The following is a 23089-nucleotide window of genomic DNA, read 5'->3' on the forward strand; positions in this document are numbered from 1 at the left end:
AATTTTGTGGGATAATATACAAACCTGCTAACATTTGTCTCTGAAAATCCGAGAGACCGGGGGGTGGGGGAGAGAGAGGGGGGTGGAATTTCAAGGGCTGGAAAAAACGAGTAAGAATGTGTAAGTGTCTGTATGTGTGTGTGTGGGGAGCTGGGGGGCAGAGCTGAAGGGGTGCCTGTCCTATGGACTGGCCGCTGCGATCACATATTATAAATAATAGTCGGCGATCCAGGGGTGTTATAGGTTGTACCACAAAGCTGAGGTGAAATTACAGGAGTTTTCCGGGAGAAATGACTAAACGGGAGATGGGTCTGAAATACGGGAGACTCCCGGGGCAAACGGGAGTGTTGGCAGGTATGATAATATGTAAAATGGGATCAGAAAAAAAAACAACTCATGTAAACATCTTAATCACAGTATTGTCTTATTCAGATTTAGGCAAATTATACGATTACGGATGTAAACGTAATCATTGAGATCAATGTGTGTGGCTTTCCCGCTCCAATGACATATACTAAGAGAGAATGTCAATAAAATGTTTCTGAAATTCTATGAAATAGAAGGACACAACTGTGTTTAAAACACTTATAAAAGGATTTTTAAATAGATTCTTGCATAAAAACCACTTAACTTTGACTTTATTTTTGAAAAAAACCCAATATTTTTTATTTGTCTAGAAAATTCCTCTTGATTTAATAATTTTTTTGATATTTGGACTGAAACAGTGCTTTGTACATTTCTACTTTTTATAAACGTTTTTTTGCTTTTGTTTTCTTCAAATTTTCACTTTCTCTTTTTTAACTACCCTCTCTCACTTTCTCTTTCTTCTTGTTGTGTTTCTCTTTCACACTCTCTGCGGCTCAGCTCCATTCTGTAATGCATTGATGCAGAACCTGGAGTCAAACCCTGTTACCAAAATTGTGTGGAACTCTGTGAAGCCTCTTGTGATGGGGAAGATCCTGTACACTCCAGACTCCCCGGCTGTCAGAAAAATATTAAAGAGTGTAAGATTTCAATAACCAGTCAGTCTCAGACATGCACTGTCCCACAACTAACAACAATGACATTCATATATATGTATATGTCTGTGTGTGTGTGATCTCCAGGCCAACACCACTTTTGAGGAGCTTGAGAGGTTGCAGAAAATAGGGAAGGTCTGGGAAGAGGTGGGACCACAGCTCTGGGAGTTCTTTCAAAACAGCGTCCAAATGAACATGATACGGGTAACAAATCTCACACACACACACACGCAGGCACGCACGCACGCACGCACGCACGCACGCACACACACACACACACACACACACACAGCATATCCATCTATGTTACATTGTGCCAACAGTCTTTTGAATACTTGATCCACTCTCCTCTTTTAGTTGCTGTTTGATCTCTTCGATTACCTTTTCTTTCTTATTATTTGTCATAATATGGCATCTATAAGTAAAACCATTCTCAGATTATCTGTGTATACTGGGATTTAAACAGATTTGCATCAGTATGACATTTCAAAAGAAATGAATACTTTTGATCAAAAAACAAGAAATATAAGATCTTCGAATCAGATTATTCTTCATGTTCCTATAACAAGATCATAATCTACCACTGACTATGTTTACATGAACACCAGTAATCGAATTATTTGCCTTAATCTGAATAAGACACTCATATGATTAAGATGTTCACATGAGTTGCTTTTTGAATGTTCCTTTCATGATCCCGTTTTACATGTTATAGCACATAATTTCATTAACGTCACTACACTATCCATGTTTACCTCTGGATTTTCATGTATTTTCAGGTGTTTCATTTCTATTTGCCGACTTTAACTGCAGTTTGGCACTTTCACTTTCATTTATGAACATTTCAGTCATGCCCCCGTTACAAACGAGATATTAGATGAGAGCTGGAAGAGTGCTGTTTTAATGGAATTTGATGCTGCACACCGTATGGAAAATTAAAAACTCTGCATTTCACAATGCAGGTGTCTGTGGTCCTTCACTGACTCGATAGGTGCAGAAAAAAATGTCAAACAGCTGTGTGTGTTTAGACCAGAGATGCCCAAACTAGGGCCCATTGGCCAAAGTTGGCCCACGGTAAGCTTTGATTTGGCCCTCCATCCCATGATCGGAAATTTTCAGGGGAATGCCTTTAACAGAGTTTGTCTTTTCTAATTTAACATAACTTTTGTATTTTAACTGTTGATATATAAAAAAGCAAACTGAAGTGTAATGTTTTAACTAAATGTTGTGAATAAATTAGATTAAAAAAAAACAAACAAAACAAAAAACAAAAAAAAAAACAAATGCTTGATGGATAGCGGACATTGCAGAAGACATCAGCAAGTGAATTACGGCAAAGTGTATTTTTACACCGGCAGCTAGCTCACTGCAACTCTTACATGGTCGCCCACTGAAGCTAAGCAGGGCTGTGCCTGGTCTGTACCTGGATGGGAGACCACATGGGAAAGCTGGGTTGCTGCCGGTGGTGTTAGTGAGACTGTTAGTGAGACTGGTGTTAGTGAGTAAAATGGTGTTAGTGAGACTAACAGGGGCGCCCAACCTGCGGTCTGTGTGGGTCCTAATGCCCCAGTATAGTGATGGGGATTATATAATGCTCAGTGAGTGCCGTCTTTCGCTTGAGACGTTAAACCACCGGCCTCTTAGCCAAATTTGCTTCCTGGCCTCCTAACCATCTCCATATCATAATTGGCTTCATCACTCCTCTCCACCAATCAGCTGGTGTTTGGTGTGCGATCTGGCGCAATATGGCTGCCATCGTGTCATCCAGGTGGACACTGCACACCGGTGGTGGATGAGATTTCCCCCAATGTGTAAAGCACTTTGAGTGTCCAGAAAAGCGCTAAATAAGGAATTATTATTATTAATATTATTTTTATTATTATTCATTCATTTTCTTTTCAGCTTAGTCCCTTTATTAATCCGGGGTCGCCACAGCGGAATGAACCACAAACTCATCCAGCATTTGTTTTACGCAGTGGATGCCCTTCCAGCCGCAACTCATCACTGGGAAACACATACACTTATTCACACACACTACAGACAATTTAGCCTACCCAATTCACCTGTACTGCATGTCTTTGGACTGTGGGGGAAACCGAAGCACCCGGAGGAAACCCACGCGAACGCAGGGAGAACATGCAAACTCCACACAGAAACGCCAACTGAGCCGAGGCTCGAACCAGCGACCCAGCCACCTTCTTGCTGTGAGGCAACAGCACTACCTACTGCGCCACTGCTTAATAAAATATATAATAAGTTATAATAATAAATTAGGAAATTACATTGACAACTTTACAGTTTAGTATATTTATCTCTGACCCAACATCCTCAATCAAGTTTAGTTTTTGGCCCTTCATAAGAAAAAGTTTGGGCACCCCTGGTATAGACTATCCTGTTGCAAAATACGGCAAAAATCCTACATAACATACAATCCTACATGATAGTTTGATTGTGGTGTTTACATGTCTGTACTGCTCTTTAATAACGCTACTAAAATCGGCGTACTCCGCATGTTTTAATTTCATTTCTATTTAGTTCGATTATGACCCTAATCTGATAAAAAATAGCTGTTTACATGGTAGACTCTTAATCAGAGTATTGTCTTAATCGTATTAAAACTGGATTATTGGTGTCCATGGAAACGTACTCACTGACAGGGCCTTTTCAGTGACTGCCCCCTAACTATGTAACCCTCTTCCAATGTATATGAAATCATCACCAACTATGGATGGTTTTAAGTTTTGATTGAATTCATACCTTTTTAGTCGAGCTTACAGAGTCGATTGTTTTTAATGTTTAAGTGTCTGTTGAATGTTTGTTTCTGTGATTTTATGTATAACGATATATTTTACGATGGAAAGCACTTTGATCAATGGAAGTTGCTTTAAATGTGCTACAGAAATGAAATTAGTATCGTGTTATATTGTATTGTATTATCATGGATGCATTAAATTGATCAAGTTATTAGCATGACTTCAATATTGTTAATATTAAAAAGATTTCTTTAGCAGCAAATCAACATTTCAGAGTGTTTTTTGAAGGATCATGTGAAGCCTGAAGAATAATACATACAGTGCTCAGCATATATAAGTACAGGTACAAGTAGGAATATATTATATTATATAATATATTATATTCATAGGAAGCTATACAATATTATATTTGTGCATATACATTAGATTAGTCAGTACTGAAGCCAATCCTGGAGCTTATCTAACAAAATAACTTATGAAAACGGTCCAAAAACTTGTACACCCAAATTTAAATGTTATAGAAAAATATTAAATACAAATTTAAAAAAAGAGGAAAAATTAAGAGATTCAAAAAAATAAAAAATTTAGTTGAAAACTTGTAGGTTGTAATTTATTTTCAATATTTCTCATGAGTTGTCTTTTTGTATTATTTTTCAGTTTCTAAATATGTTTGGTGATTAAAATATTATTTTAATAAATACATCTGTATAATAAATCTGATTTGTTTAAATGCACCAAAATACATCACCTGTATTCACTGAGAGATGCATAAAAAAATATTCAATTTCAAAATGGGCTGTTCTCAATTATGCTGGGCACTCCTATATATAACATTTTGCAGTACTCACTGTATTTTATGTAATACAAATGCAGGTTTGGTGATCATGAGAGATTGTATTGTATTTTTTGGCAGTGTGTGTTGTTCTTCTCTAACTTTGTCTCTTTCCTCTTTACCATAGGACACACTTAGGAACCCCACAGTGATGGACTTTTTGGACAGGCGTCTTAGAGAAACAGAGTTCTCCACCAAAGACATCCTCAACTTCCTGCACAATGGCCCAGAGGGGGAGAGATTCATGAACATGACAAGCTTTGACTGGAAAGACGTCTTCAGATTGGCTGACCAGGCTATTCGGATGTTTAACCGCTACAGCGAGGTGAGAGCAGTCATCAGCTCAGATAAGGTTAAGGGTTAGGTTAAGGTCGGGACACACCAAGCTGACGGTCAGGGTTGGGCATGCTGGGCTGTTAATTGGAGTCTGTCAGGCTAGTTTGTTTGGTGTGTTCCACTTGTAGTCTCTCGTCTGGCTCATGCCGATAGGAGTTTGCATGATTCAGCATGTCAGCATGCATGATTCAAAGAGCACTCTTACTGGCTGTTCACCTGCGAATCAGAGTGTCAACATGGAATGACAAAACTAAGCAAATGGCACATGTCAAGAGGGAATGCAAAGAAGCTGGCTGTCATTTTGTCAAATTTCTTTCATATTTGCAAGTGATGTGGATTATAAGATATTTTCTTGAGCAAATCCTTCTGTGGTGAGACTAAATGCTGCTTTGTTTACGGTTTGTATGTGTGCAGCACTAGTTCCTGTTTCCCTTTGTGGAATGAAAATGCAGATACTGCAACTTGTATGTATGAAAAGACACATCTTCTTTCACAGGGACAGAACGTATGTTCTTGTTTCATTCGACTGACGTTCCTTTGGTGTTTTGACACAAAGCTTTTTGTTCCAAATAAGATCAGATGCAGGTGACGCAAGGCAACAACACCCTTGGTTTTCTAGTTCTTTGACTTTGGCTTGGTGTGTCCTGGGCTTGACTTGAGAAATAACCTAAAAAAAATTCTTTCAGCTACCTCAACTAGTAATCAGTCACTCAACTGATTCATTAAAAAACTCATTTGTTCAGGAATGAAACAATCAGGTGGAGTGTGTGATGAAAGCAGAAAGGAGTAATTTTAGCATTGTAATATGTATATACTGGCAAAAATCTTAGTATCACAGTATCCAGAGTTTTCTGGAAAAATCACAGTATCTTTACAATCCTCTGCAGTTGTTATGGTATAGATGGAGGCTAGCATCTGTCATTATTAAACCCATTTTAAGGTGGCCATGCTCACCTCAAATGTTCTAGCACCCTCTAGAAAGGGTAAATCCAATACTTGGATAATTATTCATATTTAAACTTTTCTGGTTCCAGTCTGGCAACAACATAAGACTAGTTTGCAAAAGTAGATTTGTCAAACAATTCCAAATGCCAGAAAAATATATAATATCAGAGATTAAATCATAAATTGTTTCCACTACAAGACTCTTGAGTCACTAACAAATGGTTTAGGAGTTTGTGTGTTTGAGTTGTGAGACAGATTACCACCATCTAACCAGCTCTGCATCTGAAATCTCGTTCTTCCCCACTATAAAGTGCCTATTTGCTAGACATGAAATCATGTTATTTATGAAGAGGATTTATGAATTGGGATAGCATGGTGGTGCAGTGGGTAGCGCTGTCGCCTCACAGCAAGAAGGTCACTGGTTCAAGTCTCGGCTTGGTCAGTTGGCATTTCTGTGTGGAGTTGTTTGCATTTCTTGTTCTTCCCGTGTTCGCCTGGGTTTCCTCTGGGTGCTCTTGTTTCTCCCACAAGTCCAAAGACATGCAGTATAGGGGAATTGGGTAAGCTAAATTGTCCGTAGTGTATTTGTGTGAATGAGAGTTTATGGGTGTTTCCCAGTGATGGGTTGCAGCCGGAAGGGCATCCGCTGGATTAAACACATACTGGATAAATTTGCGGTTCATTTCACTGTGACAACCCCTGATTAATAGAGGGACTAAACCGAAAAGAAAATGAATGAATTATGAATTGGACTTGCAAAATTGGACAATTGCAATGCAATTGAATATAAATAATAAAGTATGTCCAAGGACAATGAATCTAGCACAGCACACGCTTAAAAATAAAGAGTATTGGATTGGAAAATTGCCATTGAATGTTCATAAAGAACCTGTAACATCAATGGAAAAAAAAGGTTATTCATAATGAAAATTTAAGAATGGTTCTAAGGTATGACTTTCAAAATCTTTCAATTGGTTTGTAGTGTTGCCTTTATGTTTAAAAGTGCATGCAGAGCATGTCTCTTGAACCAAGCCTAGGCGTTCTTCACTTGACAGAACGAGGCTCTTTAACTCTGAGCAGCACAGCTCTCATTCTGCAGAGTGCTGATTTCTCTCAGCACATCCCTACAAGAATGACCACTTAGCACAGCTATATAGAGCCCATCGTGGCCAGATGGGTGAAAGGGAAAAGAACAAGCAAGCTGTCAACAGCATGCAGGCCCCTCTATTGTACGGCTGTGATTAAGTAGGGAGTGGGCGGGAGAGCCACCTTCTGCCAGCACCATGTTGTTTTTGTGGATGGAGGGCTTCATTGAGAACCAAGAGGGGCAAACCACTCAGCATCACTCTGTTACCTCACCTCCCCAGCTATGACCGACCCCTGTTCATAAGCCGGAGGCCTCCTCCTGCAAATTGATTCAAGTGGGACGGTGATGGTGGGAGAGGGCTATCATAGAGCCACCCAGCCTACTTTTGTCTCCATCCCAACAGCAAGCTTTCGTGCTTTACAAACAAACTTTTTAGCCTATTAGTTATAGCTGTCAGCATTCCGCTCAGTTCTAATATTAGCTTGAAATGTATACCACTAAAATATATGAGTTAAATCACTGTATTTTGGGGTTGTTTGTGGGTTTTTCGAAGCTGTGGTCTCAAGCTGAGCGCCTGTGAATGTGAATGTTGTGTTTTTCAATTGAAATGTGTTGAGAACATGTGAGTCCAGCAGGGGGTCCCATTGAATCTTTCCATTCAGTTGTTTGTTCAGGACCTCTGGTGGGATTGTACATTACTGTGAATGACTCCATTAGATATGGTGCACATGAAGTAGGAGGCCCCTCGGCTCTATTGCGGTGGCATGTGATGTGAGAGGGAGCCGTTCACTCAGCTATTGTATAGCAATCCTCCGATGAAGGGCCAACACAGATTCTGTGATTTTCCCATGTCATTGGAGAGCTTTGAGAACAAGAGGCCTGCAACATGGAGAAAACTGCTTTGGCTCCTGAAAACGTGACACACTTACATTCCGATATGCACATTTTATACAGCACTATAAGATACGGCCTTCGAGTTTGATAAGTTTTTGTGTTTGCATGCCGTAGACAGACTGTATCTCTGGGCATTAGTGATGGGGACTTTACAGCGACTCTTCCTGCAGTTACATCATTAAACCAGTAGGTGGTGACAAGTGAACTGATTCATTTAAGAACAGCTTGTTCATTTAAGAGTTAAATAAAAGCTATGTTTCCCAGTATTTATGAGTATCTATAAATGTTCACTAAAATAGACCCTTATTCAGTTAGTAAATGTTGTGGGAGCATAAGTGGAGAGCTGCCTGAAAGGTTTCAATGATTACTTTACTGAGAAAAACAGGGAGGGATGACATAAACAATTTCCTTTTTTCAATCTCTGGTCGTTAGTTACCAGTTAGTAAGTTATATGCTAAAATGTTAGCATTTTAAGAAATCAATTAACATGTTTCCCATTTTTTATTAGGTGGATTATAAACCATACCAATGATAAACTATGGTTCAAACTTACCGAGTTGAAAATGTGAAAATCTTTTGTTGGATTATTTCTGTCTAGTCTGTTCATTTTATTGTGTGTAACCGCAGCTGCTGTCTTTTTTTTTTTGACTGCTAGTGGTAGCAGGTATGTTATAAAACTGCAAGTCGGAGCCTTTACTCTGGCACCCAAAACACAAAATAATGACATTTGCATTTTTTGTATAGCCAACTCTGTACTGTTTTATATTGGCCACCTTTGTGCTATGACATTACCATGGTGTCAGCATGGTCTAGGTCTTTAAATGGATAAACACACTGCCTGACAAAAGTCTTGTTGTCGATCCTAGTTGTAAGTGCAACAAATAATAACTTGACTTCTTGTTGATCATTTGGAAAAGTTGCAGAAGGTAGATTTTTCTGATGAATCATCTGTTGAACTGCATCTCAATCATCACAAATACTGCAGAAGACCTATTGGAACCTGCATGGACCCAAGATTCTCAAAGAAATCAGTCACAAGTTTGGTGAAGGAAAAATCATGGTTTGGTGTTACATTCAGGATGGGGGTGTGCAAGAGATCTGTAGAGTGGATGGCCATATATCAACAGCCTGAGGTATAAAGACATTTGTGCTCCCCATTACATTACAAACCACAGGAGAGGGCAAATTCTTCAGCAGGGTAGCGCTCCTTCTCATACTTCAGCCTCCACATAAAAGCTCCTGAAAGCAAAAAAGGTCAAGGTGCTCCAGGAATGGCCAGCCCAGTCACCAGACATGAACATTATTGAGCACATCTGGGGTAAGATGAAGGAGGAGGCACTGAGGATGAATCCAAAGAATCTTGATGAACTCTGGGAGTCCTGCAAGAACGCTTTCTTTGCCATTCCAGATGACTTTATTAATAAGTTATTTGAGTCATTGTAGAGATGTATGGATGCAGTCCTCCAAGCCCATAGGAGTCATACACAATATTAATTTAATTTTCCGCTGCAGCATGACTTTATATTCTATACTGTACATTATTTCTGTTAAGTGATCAAACTTTTCTCTAAGCAAAATCAGACCTTACTGTCCTAAATAAATAAATAAAAATCAAGACATGATCATATTTTATTTTGGTAAAATAAGTGTAATCTGGCCTTTGCCTTTCATATACTGTAAACCACTTCTGATACCAAGTGATCAACTTAAAGTCAAGTTATTATTAGTTGTTTCTAAAACTTGGAACTTTTGTCATTGTAGTGTAAATGAATGAATGAACAAATGAAACGAATAAACAAACAAACGAATGAATAAATTGTTTTTCAAATTGGTACACTATTAAAGTGAATTGAAAAGGTGACATTAGACCCTTTCACACATACAGACCGTTCCGGAAAATTACCGGCAATATTCTGGAAAGGGATCATGTGTGAACAGGCCCTTTTTGAAATATACCGGTAAATTCGTAAATTCGGTAAATTCGTCCGGAAAGAGGAGTTGTAACATTAAAAGTAATTTGCTGGAAAGCTGCTCTGTGTGAACGCAGGCCAAGGAAAATTGCCGGAAAAAGCGTGTCCAAAATTAGAGTGCACTGACGTGAGACGTCTACTCCAGCCAATCAGAACTCTCAGACACATTCACATCCACGCTGTTTATGAAAATAAAAGTCTTTGAATATTTTTCCAGACAAATTAAGCTGCTAGATGTTAGTCAGATAGCGTTTCTATGTTCCATCTGAATGCCAACTGTGGAAAAAATTATCGATAAAATGCTTATCATAAACCACTGTTTGTTTACCTTCAAGCTCTGCTTCAGTTGCTTGATGCATGTGCACGTGAAGCAGCCGGTGAGCGCCAGCACATACACATATTATGGACCATCAACAAAAGCCCGACCCCTTCTGTGTTTACAAATACAAGCACAGTCGTTTAGAAGTCATTTCTAGTTAATGATGATGTTAGAATTTACCGTTATTTCGGAATGGATGTGTGAACGGTCTTTTCCAGAAAAAGTACGAAACGTTCTTGCCTGTGTGAACAGCACTTTTTTTATTTACCGGTAAAGTCGTTTTGGTAATTTTCCAGATATTTACCATTATCACTGTGTGAAGGAGGCTATTGATTGATTGATTAATTAATTCATTTTCTTTTCGGCGTAGTCCCTTTATTAATCTGGGGTCACCACAGCAGAATGAACTGCCAACTTATCCAGCATATGTTTTACGCAGCGGATGCCCTTCCGGCTGCAACCCATCTCTGATGAACATCCATACACTCTCATTCACACACATACACTACAGACAATTTTATCTTACCCAATTCACCTATCGCACATCTCTTTGGACTGTCGAACTGTCCCCGCAAACACGGAGAGAACATGCAAACTCCACACAGAAACGCCAACTGACTCAGCCGAGGCTCGAACAAGCGACGTTCTTGCTGTGAGGCAATGTGCTATCCACTATGCCACCGTGCAGCCACTATTGATTCATTCAAGATCAAAACAATCATTCACTCAAAGGATTCATTCAGAATACTGATTCATTTGAATGAAACACTCATTTACTCAACAGATTCATTCTATATTAAACACTCATTCAAGAGATTCAAGTGAACTGCAGCATATTCATTCAGAAGTACAACAACAATTCACTGAAGACAACAAGATTGAAGCAACAATTCACTAAACAGATTTGTTTCCTCTTCTTTTTTTTTATGTCTAATCAGTGTATAAGCCTGGATAAATTTGTGGGTCACATGGATGAGAATCTGATGACCCATCAGGCTCTGCACCTGCTGGGGGAGAATAAGTTCTGGGCCGGTCTGGTTTTCATGGACATGTACCCCTGGACCATAGAACTGCCCCGCCATGTCAAGTTCAAGATCCGAATGGACATTGATGCAGTGGAACGTACCAACAAAATCAAAGACAGGTGAGGTCATCACTAAATTGTAAAAACGAGTTGGACAGTGAGTCTCTACTTCTTTCCACTGTTCCAAAATCAAGCCAAAATGTCCCAAGTATGGCTATTGTCATCTTGCATCAATAACGTCATTTAATTGGAGCAATAGTGAGATTTTGAGAGCTTTAAGAACAGCAAATGCATTTAAATTGAGTCTAAAGTATACTCAGATGTTATCAGTGTTGAATGAGCATTGCATTAACATTCAATTTAGACTGTCCACATACTGTATGGCTATTTTTTTTTCAAAGTACAAGGTTTAATTCAGAAAATACCATTTATTGGGTCAGAAGAGAATGAAAAATCTTCTCTGAATTGTTCAGGCAAAGTGTTACTGTGCAACACACCATTGTTAAAGAAAGAGAACGAGTGGGAGCACAATCACCCGTCCTACATCCAGTGTGCTGTGAATTGCAAAGTGACACCAGTGATTACAGAGTCTCTCTTGAGCACAAAATATGCCCGCAGGTGTTCGTGTGGTCAGATCTCACTGCAAGCTTCTCTCTTTAACAGAACAAGACACTGAGCTGACTGTAGAATGACACTGTGGGCCTATGGGCTCATTGTGTTTTCATCATGTGGGCATAATGCAAAGTGCAGCCACCACAAACAAACCATGCAAATTGAATTACAAATTGTGGTATTTTTGGGCACTCCACTTGAAAACATTTGGAATTGTTTTAAACATGATTTGTTATGGTATGAATTATGTAAAACAGTTCCAGGCTTTTAGAATTACAAAACATCTGGACCGTTAGAGTTACGTAAAAATAAAAATCATTCTTAGCTTTGCATTTCTTTAGAAGATACAGCAAACTAGGAAGTCATGTAACTATGCATGTCATATAAACCCGTTAACACCATCCCAAAATTCTCTTATGTTTCTAGAGCATTCATATATCCAACTGCTCCATCTGAAAGTACATGAAAATGCACATTTAGTGGCCTAAAGTAGCTTTGAACTTTATAGACATCTTCCCAATCAGTTTATTTTTAGAATTCGAATATTACAGTTTAAACTAGGGTTGCACAATAATTGTTTCAGCATCAATATCGCAATATGATCATTCGCAATAGTCACATTGCGAGTATATGCAATGTTGAGGCATAGGACTGTGTGAGGGTTTTAAAAGCGCTTTAAAATTTGCGCATTAAAAAATGTAACGTTTGTAACTTTGAAAAATGAATAACGATACATTTTATGGATTTTTTATAAAAACAAAGACTATGCAGTATTATTTTACATTTGAATATTCAATTACAGTGTACCTGAATATATTTAGACTCTTCAGAAAACAATAAAATGCTGTTTATTTTGAATTTATCTATGCGTGTAGATTGTTTATTATATTTTATGCACTCCCCTACAGAATCTTCCCAGTCGATCTAAAATTAAAGATTTTTTACAAACATTTATTCAACTCATCTAATGAAATTGTATTCATATCGCAATATATTTTGAAGAATACAAAAATTTTGCAATGTGTACAGTAATTATTCCAATATCATGCAGCCCTAGTCTGAAGTATGTTTATCTCAAAGCTGCCCAAAAGACACTGTTTACACACACACACACACACACACACACGCACGCACGCACGCACACACGCACGCACGCACACACACACACACACAAAATTAGAATAGTCTAATTTGACTTGATAATTTGACTTTGATAAAATGCTTTCATTTTCATAATTATGCAGAAAACATTTGGCTACTAACAGTTAAGGGGATAGTTCATCTAAAACTTCTATTCAAAATTTGCTCACCCTGAAAGTAGTTCTGAACCTTTATTTTCAACTAGTTATGTTTTATTTTGAACACAAGAGGCACTTGTTTTTAAATGTTGGAAACTGACATCCATAGATGAAAAAACTGTATTATGAAAGTCACAGGTTTTGAACAAATGAAGGGTATAATGACAGAATTTATCCTTTTTTTCTGTGAACTAACCTTTTAATTTAACTGTATTTGGATGGAATAAAACAGTGAAAATGAAACACTACTATTAAAAGGTTTGTGATTTTTCTATATCTCTTTTGTTCTTTAGTGTTCTGTAATATTACCTACTACCAACATGAGCTCATGATCTTTCAGAAACATTCCAAAACGTTGAATTGGTGCTCAAAAACTATTCCTTTTGTAAAACACGTTTTATTTTTACCCAACTACTGAATGCATGTTTAAACAAATGTTTGCTTTCTCATAGATACTGGGACCCTGGCCCACGAGCAGACCCTGTGGAGGACCACCGCTATATCTGGGGAGGTTTTGCCTACCTGCAGGACATGATTGAACACGGGATCCTTAAATTACACACAGGTCATGGCTGGCCCTTAGGTGTTTACCTACAACAGATGCCCTACCCCTGCTACGTGGATGACATGTGAGTGGTGGCTGAAATTATGTGGTCAAGCAGGACTAAACTGACACTATCACATACACTGACTGACCCCACACCATCTTGCTTTAAGAACAGCCTAAATTATTTTCATACTCTTGTTTGTGGACAATTTTCATCCAGTCTTTGATTGTCCAATTTTAGTGAGCCCGAGTGACTTGTAGCCTCCGTTTCCTTATTCTTAGCTGACAGGAGTCTTCTGCTGCTGTTGCTCATCTGCTTCAAGTTTTGATGTGCATTCAAATATGCCTTTCTGCATGCAGTCCTGAGTTGTTATTTAAGTTAATGTTGTTGTTTTTATCAGCTTGAACCAGTCTGATCAATCTCATCTACATTAACAAGGCATTTAAACCCACAGAACTGCTTCTCACTAGATATTAGGCCCTTTTCTGTAAACTGAGAGATAGTTCCTTTCTTAAGTAGATTAGCAGTTTCTGAAATATGCAACACAGGCTCACTGGAAATACGTGCTTCAGCCTACATTTTTGTGAAAGCACAAAACGCACTTCAATTGCTGGGTAAAATTAACACTTTGGAGTAGTATGATGTCAAAATCTTTTGTTTTATTTCACACTGATGATATTTACAGAGATACATCATCGGCAAAAAAAAAAGGAATATATTCGTGCAGTTATTTCCACAACACCAAATAAACACCTTTCTATTTACATAAGGGCAACTTTTCTAGTGTGGTAAATTTTCTAAGTAGCTCACTTTGTACAGTGTTTGCACTTGTGATGCAGAGTGTTCAGGTTTGAGTACAGTGATCCACGGTTTCACAAAAGAAATAAAAGCAATGTAAAATCAAAGTAAAACTATGTATTCACAGCAGACTTTTCTTTTATGCTTGCTTTTTTAAAAACACTACTGGTTGGGTTTAGGGTCAGTGAGCAATGATATTGCGCAGCACCTTAAAATAGTCCCCAGCTAGTAAACTAGACCAGCAGTTCCCAACAGGGGGCTCCAGGCCCACAAGGGGGCCTTAGCAAGCTCTGTGTGGCGTCACATCATATTTAATTTTTTCTTGCAGTGGACGATTAGGAGAACAATCATGTTGCCTTAGTTTATTTCATCCCCTGGCTGACCAAAAAATTTGACAAATTTGTATTTCATCCTCCAAAAATTCACCTGATTCGCCTTCAGCAGCTAATAGTAAGCATACTGGACCCAGGTGAGGAAGCTCCAAACATTTTGAGTTGCGGCGCTAGCAATACCAGAAATATGAAATGCAGGAAATACCAAGAATAACAATACAATACCTGAAATATGGTTTTATTCCATTTTCTCGCAAAGAGACCATGACCCAGCCACAATGCATTATCTGCAGCAAAGTTCTTGCTTACCAATGCATGAGACCGCCCAAATTAGTAAGACATTTGCAGATGACTCCAAGCCTCCAAGCCCAGCAAGGAGGAAAGGCTTATGTTTTTTTAGGTGCAAATGACCTACTGATGTTTTGCTTTTATATTTGACATTTATTTGAGCATAAACATATCTAGATATAGTAATAAACATACCGTTTGTATGTTTTTTGTTGTTTTTGTCATCCTTACTGAAAACTTATTTTTGCGATAATATACGTAAATGTGGAGGGGGGCTTACAATAGTTTCTGGGAGAAAAGGGGATGCCAGGCAAAAAAAGGTTGGGAACCACTGAACTAGGCAATCATGGTACAGCAGAAAAGTTCATCGATTATTATGCAAGAATGAGAATATAGTTCGTAGCCATAACAATCTTAAAAATATTCATTCATTTTCTTTTCGGCTTAGTTCCTTTATTAATCAGGGGTCGCCCCAGCGGAATGAACCACCAACTTATCCAGCACATGTTTTACGCAGTGGATGCCCTTCCAGCTGCAACCCAGCACTGGGAAACAGCCATACACCCCCATATACTACGGACAATTTATCTTAGCCAATTCACCTATAGCGCATGTGTTTGGACTGTGGAGGAAACCGGAGCACCCAGGGGAAACCCATACAAACTCCACACAGAAATGCCAACTGACCCAGCCGAGGCTCGAACCAGCGACCTTCTTGCTGTGAGGCGACAGTGCTAACCACTGCGCCACCGTGCCACCCTATCTTGAAAATAGTAACTTAATTTTCAGCCGGTCTTATTACACAGTGTAACTACAGTAGTGTTAAGCTTATAAGAAGAAACTTGCTTTAACCATTAGCGAGATTCTAAAGGTAGAAAACGATTCCATGATGTATATTAAGCTAAGCTAAAGTGCCCTGAGGTCTGATGAATGGCTTAAAAATGGTAAAACCGTTACAAAATTCCTTCACACTTCTGTAATAAGTTTTGTCTAAAGACACTGCAAACTGTTTAATGCAATTCTTTGTTTTTAAATGAAGTAAACTTTTCCATGTGCAGGGGCCAGAGTGTTCAAAGCAGTGAACACTGTGTTGGGAACATGTAAATCGGAACCCAGTTCTTTCATGGGACTCTCTTATAATGAGAACCATGCAAAAAGTGCAGAGAGGGGGTTTGCAAGGACCAGGATTGAGGACTGCTGTCCAAAGTATTGTTTTTCAGATTAATAAAAAACAAAAACAGTGTCCTCTAGTGGAAATATCATTTAAAATGTGCAACAGAATGAACATGGAGCAACATTTTTCCGGTTTCACAAAAATGTAGACTAAGGCACATATTTCCATTGAGCCTAGGCTGGAGATACTCAAACCAGTTCATCTGGCGCAAACAACCATACTGAGTTCAGTCCCCTAAATCACATTTCCTCCCCATTTTGATGGATGTTTGAAATTCAGTAGATAATCTTGACCACATCTACATTCCTAAATACATTGAGTGGCTGCCATTTGATTGCCTTATTAGATAATTGCCTTAACAGTTGGAACAGGTTTATCTAATATAGTCGCCAATGAGTGTAGGACTCCATTTTATTCACCGCAAATCAAAGTTCTCACTAAAACAATGCCAGAACCCCAGTGTTTATTGTATCCTGTTTGTTTTGTCCAATATCAAGGTTCATGCTGACCCTAAACCGCTGTTTCCCCATCTTCATGGTGCTGGCCTGGATCTACTCAGTGTCCATGGTTGTGAAGAGCATTGTCCTGGAGAAGGAGATGAGGTTGAAGGAGACTTTAAAAGCCATGGGTGTCTCTAATGGAGTCATCTGGTACACATGGTTCATTGACAGCTTTATTATGATGACCGCCAGCACCGTTCTGCTGACTGTTATTGTCATGGTGAGGAACGAATCTGCTGATTGATGTGCCTTGTCTGTTTATCCCAGTCCTTCTGAGCCTTTCTGAGATTTGTTGCATTGTGACATCTGCTGGAGGCATGCTGTTAGTGCATGCATATAGGAGTTTTTTTTTAGAACTTATTATTTGGAATACAGAGAAGCTACATCTTGCATTTTTGTTTTATTTTGACTTTCTCTATACTATACTATACTATACTATACTATACTATACTATACTATACTATACTATACTATACTATACTATACTATACTATACTAAACTATAACTGTTAGTCCTTTCTTCATAATCCCTAGCAATCTATTTTGTCCTCAGGTTGGAAAAGTGCTCAATTACAGCAATCCTATCATCTTGTTCCTGTTCCTTCTCACATTCACCATGGCCACTATCATGCAGTGCTTTCTGATGAGTGTTTTCTTCAACAAGGCCAACTTGGCTGCGGCTTGTAGCGGCATCATCTACTTCACCCTTTACCTCCCTCACATCTTCTGCTTTGCCTGGCAAGACCGCATTACCAAGGACATGAAGTTAGCCGTGGTGAGATTTCTGTGCTGTTTCTATGTTCTGCCAGTGGTTTGCCACCATCCAAAATTTGTGAAGAGAGACACAAATTTTGCATAAACAATACCAAGTGTTAAGGTGATGGACCTTTGTTAATAATGTCAAGCAGAAAATAAGTGTAACAAGTGCCTTGCAGCTGAAAACAGCATAAATAATGCTTTTTTAATATAATATCATTAACATTGACCATGCACTTATCACATTTTTTATTCTCATATACAAATCTGATATGTGGCAATATATGCAAATTACATATATGTTACATGTTTGGATTTCACATATACAGTATGACAGGCCCATAGCCAGCCTGGTGAAAAGAGTGGTTCTTTTTCTCAAAAAGTGGACTTTTTTGCAGTTATTCGCCTTGTTTATTAAATTATGAGGTTTAAATACTGCATTTACTGCAATTATTTGCTGGATTAGCCTGTTGTATGGACATCATAACCACACTTTTTGATGTACCAAAAGATTTCCTAATGATTTCCTAAAGAAATATGAAAACAATACTTTAAATACAAATATATTACATCATATATCATTAGGAAAAAAATAGGAATCTGTTAAAGTTTAAAATTAAAAACTAGCCTATTATCATTTATTAGGCAAATAACAAACTGGCCAGCACATTCAACTTTCCTCAGTCAGGATTTGGAATGCCAACAGCCAACACAGTTTGGTCCTAAAGCCTTCTTCAATGGGATATTTTTATAGATTTTTTTTTTTTTTACAGTTTATTATGGCACAGCAGTAAAAATAGGAAAAATATGGACCTTTGTCAGTGAAGGGTGGGTCTTTCGAATCACCCAAACCACCCCTGGCTATGGGCCTGGATGAAATGCGATATACAGTTGAAGTCAAAATTATTAGCCCCCTTTTGATTTGTTTATTCTTTTTTAAATATTTCCCAAAGGATGATTTTAGGGACAAAATTATTAGCCCCTTTAAGTTATTTATTTTTTTTCGAAAGTCTACAGAGAAAACCATCATTATACAATAACTTGCCCAATTACTCAAACCTGCCTAGTTAACCTAATTAACCTAGTTATGCCTTTAAATGTCACTTTAAGCTGATTAATATCTTAAGGTCTTGATTAATATCTAGTCAAATATTATTTACTGTCATCATGGCCAAGATAAAATAAATCAGTTTTTAGAGATGAGTTATTAAAACTATTATGTTAGGAAATGTGTTGGAAAAATATTTTCTCCGTTAAACAGAAATTGGGGAAAAAAATAAACAGGGGGGCGAATAATTCAGGGGGCTAATAATTCTGACTTCAACTGTGTATGTCAAAAATGCAGCAAAAATGGCCATATATATAATATATAAAATGTTATATATTTGTTTATATGTGACCACATATTAGATTTCCAAATGGGTTACATACCAAAGCATTTTAGAGATACACAATCAGGCAGTTCATCTAGCTTCAGCATGAAATCAACAGATGTACAAATATATTAGATAAACCCTTGATTTATTAATAGATTGCGTCAACATAAATCCTCTTTTAGCATCAGTACTTTAAGAAACTACATAATGGGGAATATGCACACAGACTTTTAATTTCAATCAGCCAGGCCCAGGGCTTCCGGTGAATCATCATCCCATACAAAATCGCAGCGTTATATTCTATAAAATATAGCGATCTTCACTGCCTGGATGAGATATGATATAAAGTGGGTATCAGACCAATTAAGAAGCACTTATAAATTATATTATATTTATAAAATTATATTATATTTTTCCTTGCCATGTCTTTAAAATATGGAAATTAATTTTACCCCAGTATTTTCAATAGAATGTCTGCACTTGCCTGCCGTTAGTAAGACCTGCGTTTTATGAAATTGAAAATAGTCATATAAAGCTTTCTCCGGAAGTTCATCATTGGCTGAAAAACACTAGCTGTGCACATACCCCATTAACTGCCCAATGTAAGATGCACCAGTCAGAGATTTTCTCAAATAAAAGAATAAATAAAAATTCTTAAATCATTTCTTTGATTAGTTAAAGAGAGTTCACCCAAACATGATTATTCTGTCGTCATTTATTCACCAGTCACTGGCTTCAAATCTTATTGAGTTTCTTTCTTCTGTTGAACACGAAAGTAGACATTTTAAAGGAAGCTGAAAACCTTAACCATTGACTAAATGGTTACCGTACTACGGAAGTCAATGGTTACAGGTTTCCAGGTTTTTCTTTAAATTATCTTCTTTTGTGTTCAACAGAAGAGTTAAATTCATTCATGTTTGAAACAATTGAAGGGTAAGTAACTGATATGTATGTTTTAATTTGTATGAGAAAGCTATCCCTTTAAAATTAATGCTAAACATAGTCATTTTGTGGGTGCTCAGTACCTTTCAATGTTCCGCCACTTTTCTGTTTGATTCATTCTTAAAAACCACTGTTCAAAATGTGGTTCTCAACTGGGGGTCTCAGAAAATGTAAATATAAATGTATATATAGAAACTAGTTTGTAGCTATTTTGTCTTTCAGTGATCAATAGCTTGTGTATGTTGGTAATATTTTGTGAAATGATCCCCCTTGCCCAGAGCCTTCTGTCGCCAGTGGCCTTTGGGTTTGGGACAGAGTATCTATCCCGTTATGAAGAGCAAGGCCTGGGTCTGCAGTGGGACAATATTGGCACGAGTCCTCTGGAGGGGGACGAGTACTCCTTCTTCACTTCCATTCGCATGATGCTACTGGATGCAGTTCTTTATGGTGTTTTGGCTTGGTATCTTGACAACGTCTTTCCAGGTCAGTTTCCTTTAAATGTGCTAAATTTTGCTAACCTAAGACAAAATCTCTCAAATTCTGACCTAAATTCAGTATGAAAGGTTTATGGATATTGACTCAAATTTTAAGGACAGAATGCTGCCATCTGCATATTAGAGAGAAAAAAAAAAAACATTTAGAATTATTGTTAAAAAGTACAGTTTCCACATATACCTAGCAGGGGTCCTTAGAGACTATTTTTTGATGCTTCAGAATACTTTTCCTCACAAATGTATAATATATATTCACATTTTAACATACTAAAATACATTCAAATAATTTGTATTTATTTTGTTGTTGCATGATATATTTTTAATTGTTTTGCATTTGTAGATTATTATACATACATTTGCATAAACATTACTATAATCACCACTAAGACATGACTGTAATCACATATATACATCAGAAGATTATTTATCATAATTCATTTCTTTTTTTAAGAACAAGTCGTGAAATTGAAATAAAATAGAAACTGAAACCAACACAAAATAAAACAAAACAACTACACATTTCAATGTAATAACCTAAGAGAAAATATGGTTTTGAAGGTGTATTTATTTAAATTTTCAGGTCAGTACGGTATTGGTCGGCCATTTTATTTCCCCCTGCAGTCCTCGTACTGGCTGAAGCCGTCACCTTCACCCTCAGAGACTTCAGATCAAGGTATCAATGATTATTTTAGCTCTGAACATCAAGTTTGCAACATTAAATATACTGTAGGTGTGAACTTGATATTCCGTAGGTTAATTTTGTGACAAAATTTAGGTTAATTTTGTGACCTCTATTTCTCTGCAGTCCCAGAAAAGCCTCTGGAAAATCATGTGGAGAAGCAGGAAGATGTGGAGTGTGGTGGTCTTTCACCAGAGCACAGGGAATGCAACGGATCCCGCAGCAGCAAACACTGCAAACACAAGGAGAAACGAGAGAGGATGGAGAAAGAGAGAGAGCGAGAGGAGCAGTTGAAAATGCAGGAGGAGATTCAGCAGGAGGAGATCCAGCCTGAGTACTGCGGTAAGGATGTGTGTTGTTCATTTATTTAGTTTAGAATAATTTTTGTAAAAGTTTTAAGCAGTAACACTTTAGTTTAAGTACAAATTCGCACTATTAAATACTGGCTTATTCATTCATTCAATTTCTTTTCAATTCAATTTCTTAATCCGGGGTCGCCACAGCGGAATGAACCGCCAACTTATCCAGCACATGTTTTAATCAGCAGATGCCCTTCCAGCTGCAATCCATCTCTGGGAAACATCCATACACACTGACTCACACTCATACACTACAGACAATTTAGCCTACCCAATTTACCTGTACCGCATATCTTTGGACTGTAAGGGAAACCAGAGCACCTGTAGGAAACCCACGCAAACGCAGGGAGAACATGCAAACTCCACAGAGAAACACCAACTGACCCAGCCGAGGCTTGAACCAGCAACCTTCTTGCTGTTAGGCGACAGCAATAGCTAATGCGCCACCATGTCACCTCCCCTCATACAGACAAAAACAAACTTTTTAAAGTTGTCCTCGTTTTCAGCATCCTGAAATAAGATGTTTTTAGGTAAATTAAAGTGCTGCATCAATATCAACTACTGCTGCTGTTATTGTTTTAACTGTGGAGGATTATTAATATGCAAATGTTCTGAGTGTATGACTTTCTAAAATGTGTGGAATTAAAGCTACTGTTAAAATTGGTCATCAGTATTGTACCAGTTTTTAAATAAATTTATACTTTTCTTCAACAACGACAGACTAAAATGTTGAAAAGTGAATTTTCAATAATTTCTTAATTATTTAATAATCTTCAATGAAGTTAATAATTAGTTGTTATGATTTGGTGCAGTGTGTTTTGATAGCTGTGTTAATATACTTTACTTATATGTGTTGAGTCTGAAAACGATGGTTGTACCTATCGAGGAATATGCATTATTGGTCAAAAGTATTGGTAACACTGTAGATTAGGTCATAGTTCACGGTATTACCAAACCTTTAACTAACACTACAAGCTTAATAAACTACTATTTAGTTGCTTATTAATAGTTAGTAATGTAGAAGTTAGGTTTAGGGTTTGGGTATGATTAGAAATGTAGAATAAGATCATATTTATAACTACTGATGAGCAGTTAATATGTTAATAACAGGCAGGTAATAATCCAGTAGTTAATAGCATGAATTGTGTGATCTAGACTAAAGTGTTACCAAATTATTTTTTATTATTAGTTTTTGCACCAAAACTTGCTTTCACTAATAGATATCATATTATGTTCCTTGGACAATAATTGTTGAAATTCTTCCAATATTCACCTCTATATGCCAAATCATTTAGCACCAGCAGACGAACTGCAAAAGACACTTTGCCTGGTTTTATCATATGTTGGACGTCTGTTATCTTTAAATATATATATATATATATATATATATATATATATATATATATATATATATATATATATATATATATAAACTTGTCAGGTTGTAGTATGTCTGAGAAGTGTTCATATATTTCAGGTGAGCTGCAGGACCTGTATGTGTACCTGACCCTGTTATATTGCCAGCTGTTTGTCAGCTTCAGTGTCTGTACTGTGTGTTTTTCTCCAGAGAATCCCTTCTTTGAGCCTGAGCCGGAGAGTCTGTTAATAGGAGTGTCAGTGCAGGATTTGGTGAAGATGTATAATCGATACTCCAGACCTGCTGTGGATTGTCTCAACATGAACTTCTATGAGAGCCAGATCACTTCTTTCCTGGGTCACAATGGGGCAGGAAAGACCACCACCTTGTGCGTTGT

At 37.6% G+C, this 23089-nt stretch overlaps 1 protein-coding gene across 2 annotated transcripts in view; it reads left to right on the top strand.

Annotated features, from left to right (window-relative positions):
* The window catches only part of abca4b (ATP-binding cassette, sub-family A (ABC1), member 4b), an 88032-nt gene that overhangs the window by 31220 nt on the left and 33723 nt on the right, over positions 1-23089 (top strand). The window contains exons 9-19 of one of the 2 annotated variants that reach the window (XM_056474194.1): positions 865-1004; positions 1107-1223; positions 4732-4929; positions 11094-11299; positions 13542-13718; positions 16727-16949; positions 17283-17504; positions 20082-20286; positions 20878-20970; positions 21103-21326; positions 22905-23080. In XM_056474194.1, the coding sequence (XP_056330169.1) occupies positions 865-1004; positions 1107-1223; positions 4732-4929; positions 11094-11299; positions 13542-13718; positions 16727-16949; positions 17283-17504; positions 20082-20286; positions 20878-20970; positions 21103-21326; positions 22905-23080 (1981 nt within the window). Of the gene's footprint in view, positions 1-864; positions 1005-1106; positions 1224-4731; positions 4930-11093; positions 11300-13541; positions 13719-16726; positions 16950-17282; positions 17505-20081; positions 20287-20877; positions 20971-21102; positions 21327-22902; positions 23081-23089 lie in introns of both variants that reach the window. The other variant, XM_056474187.1, reaches the window with a different exon arrangement.

The sequence above is a fragment of the Danio aesculapii genome, chromosome 2, assembly GCF_903798145.1.
Source record: "Danio aesculapii chromosome 2, fDanAes4.1, whole genome shotgun sequence".
Classification (NCBI taxonomy): Eukaryota; Metazoa; Chordata; class Actinopteri; order Cypriniformes; family Danionidae; genus Danio; species Danio aesculapii.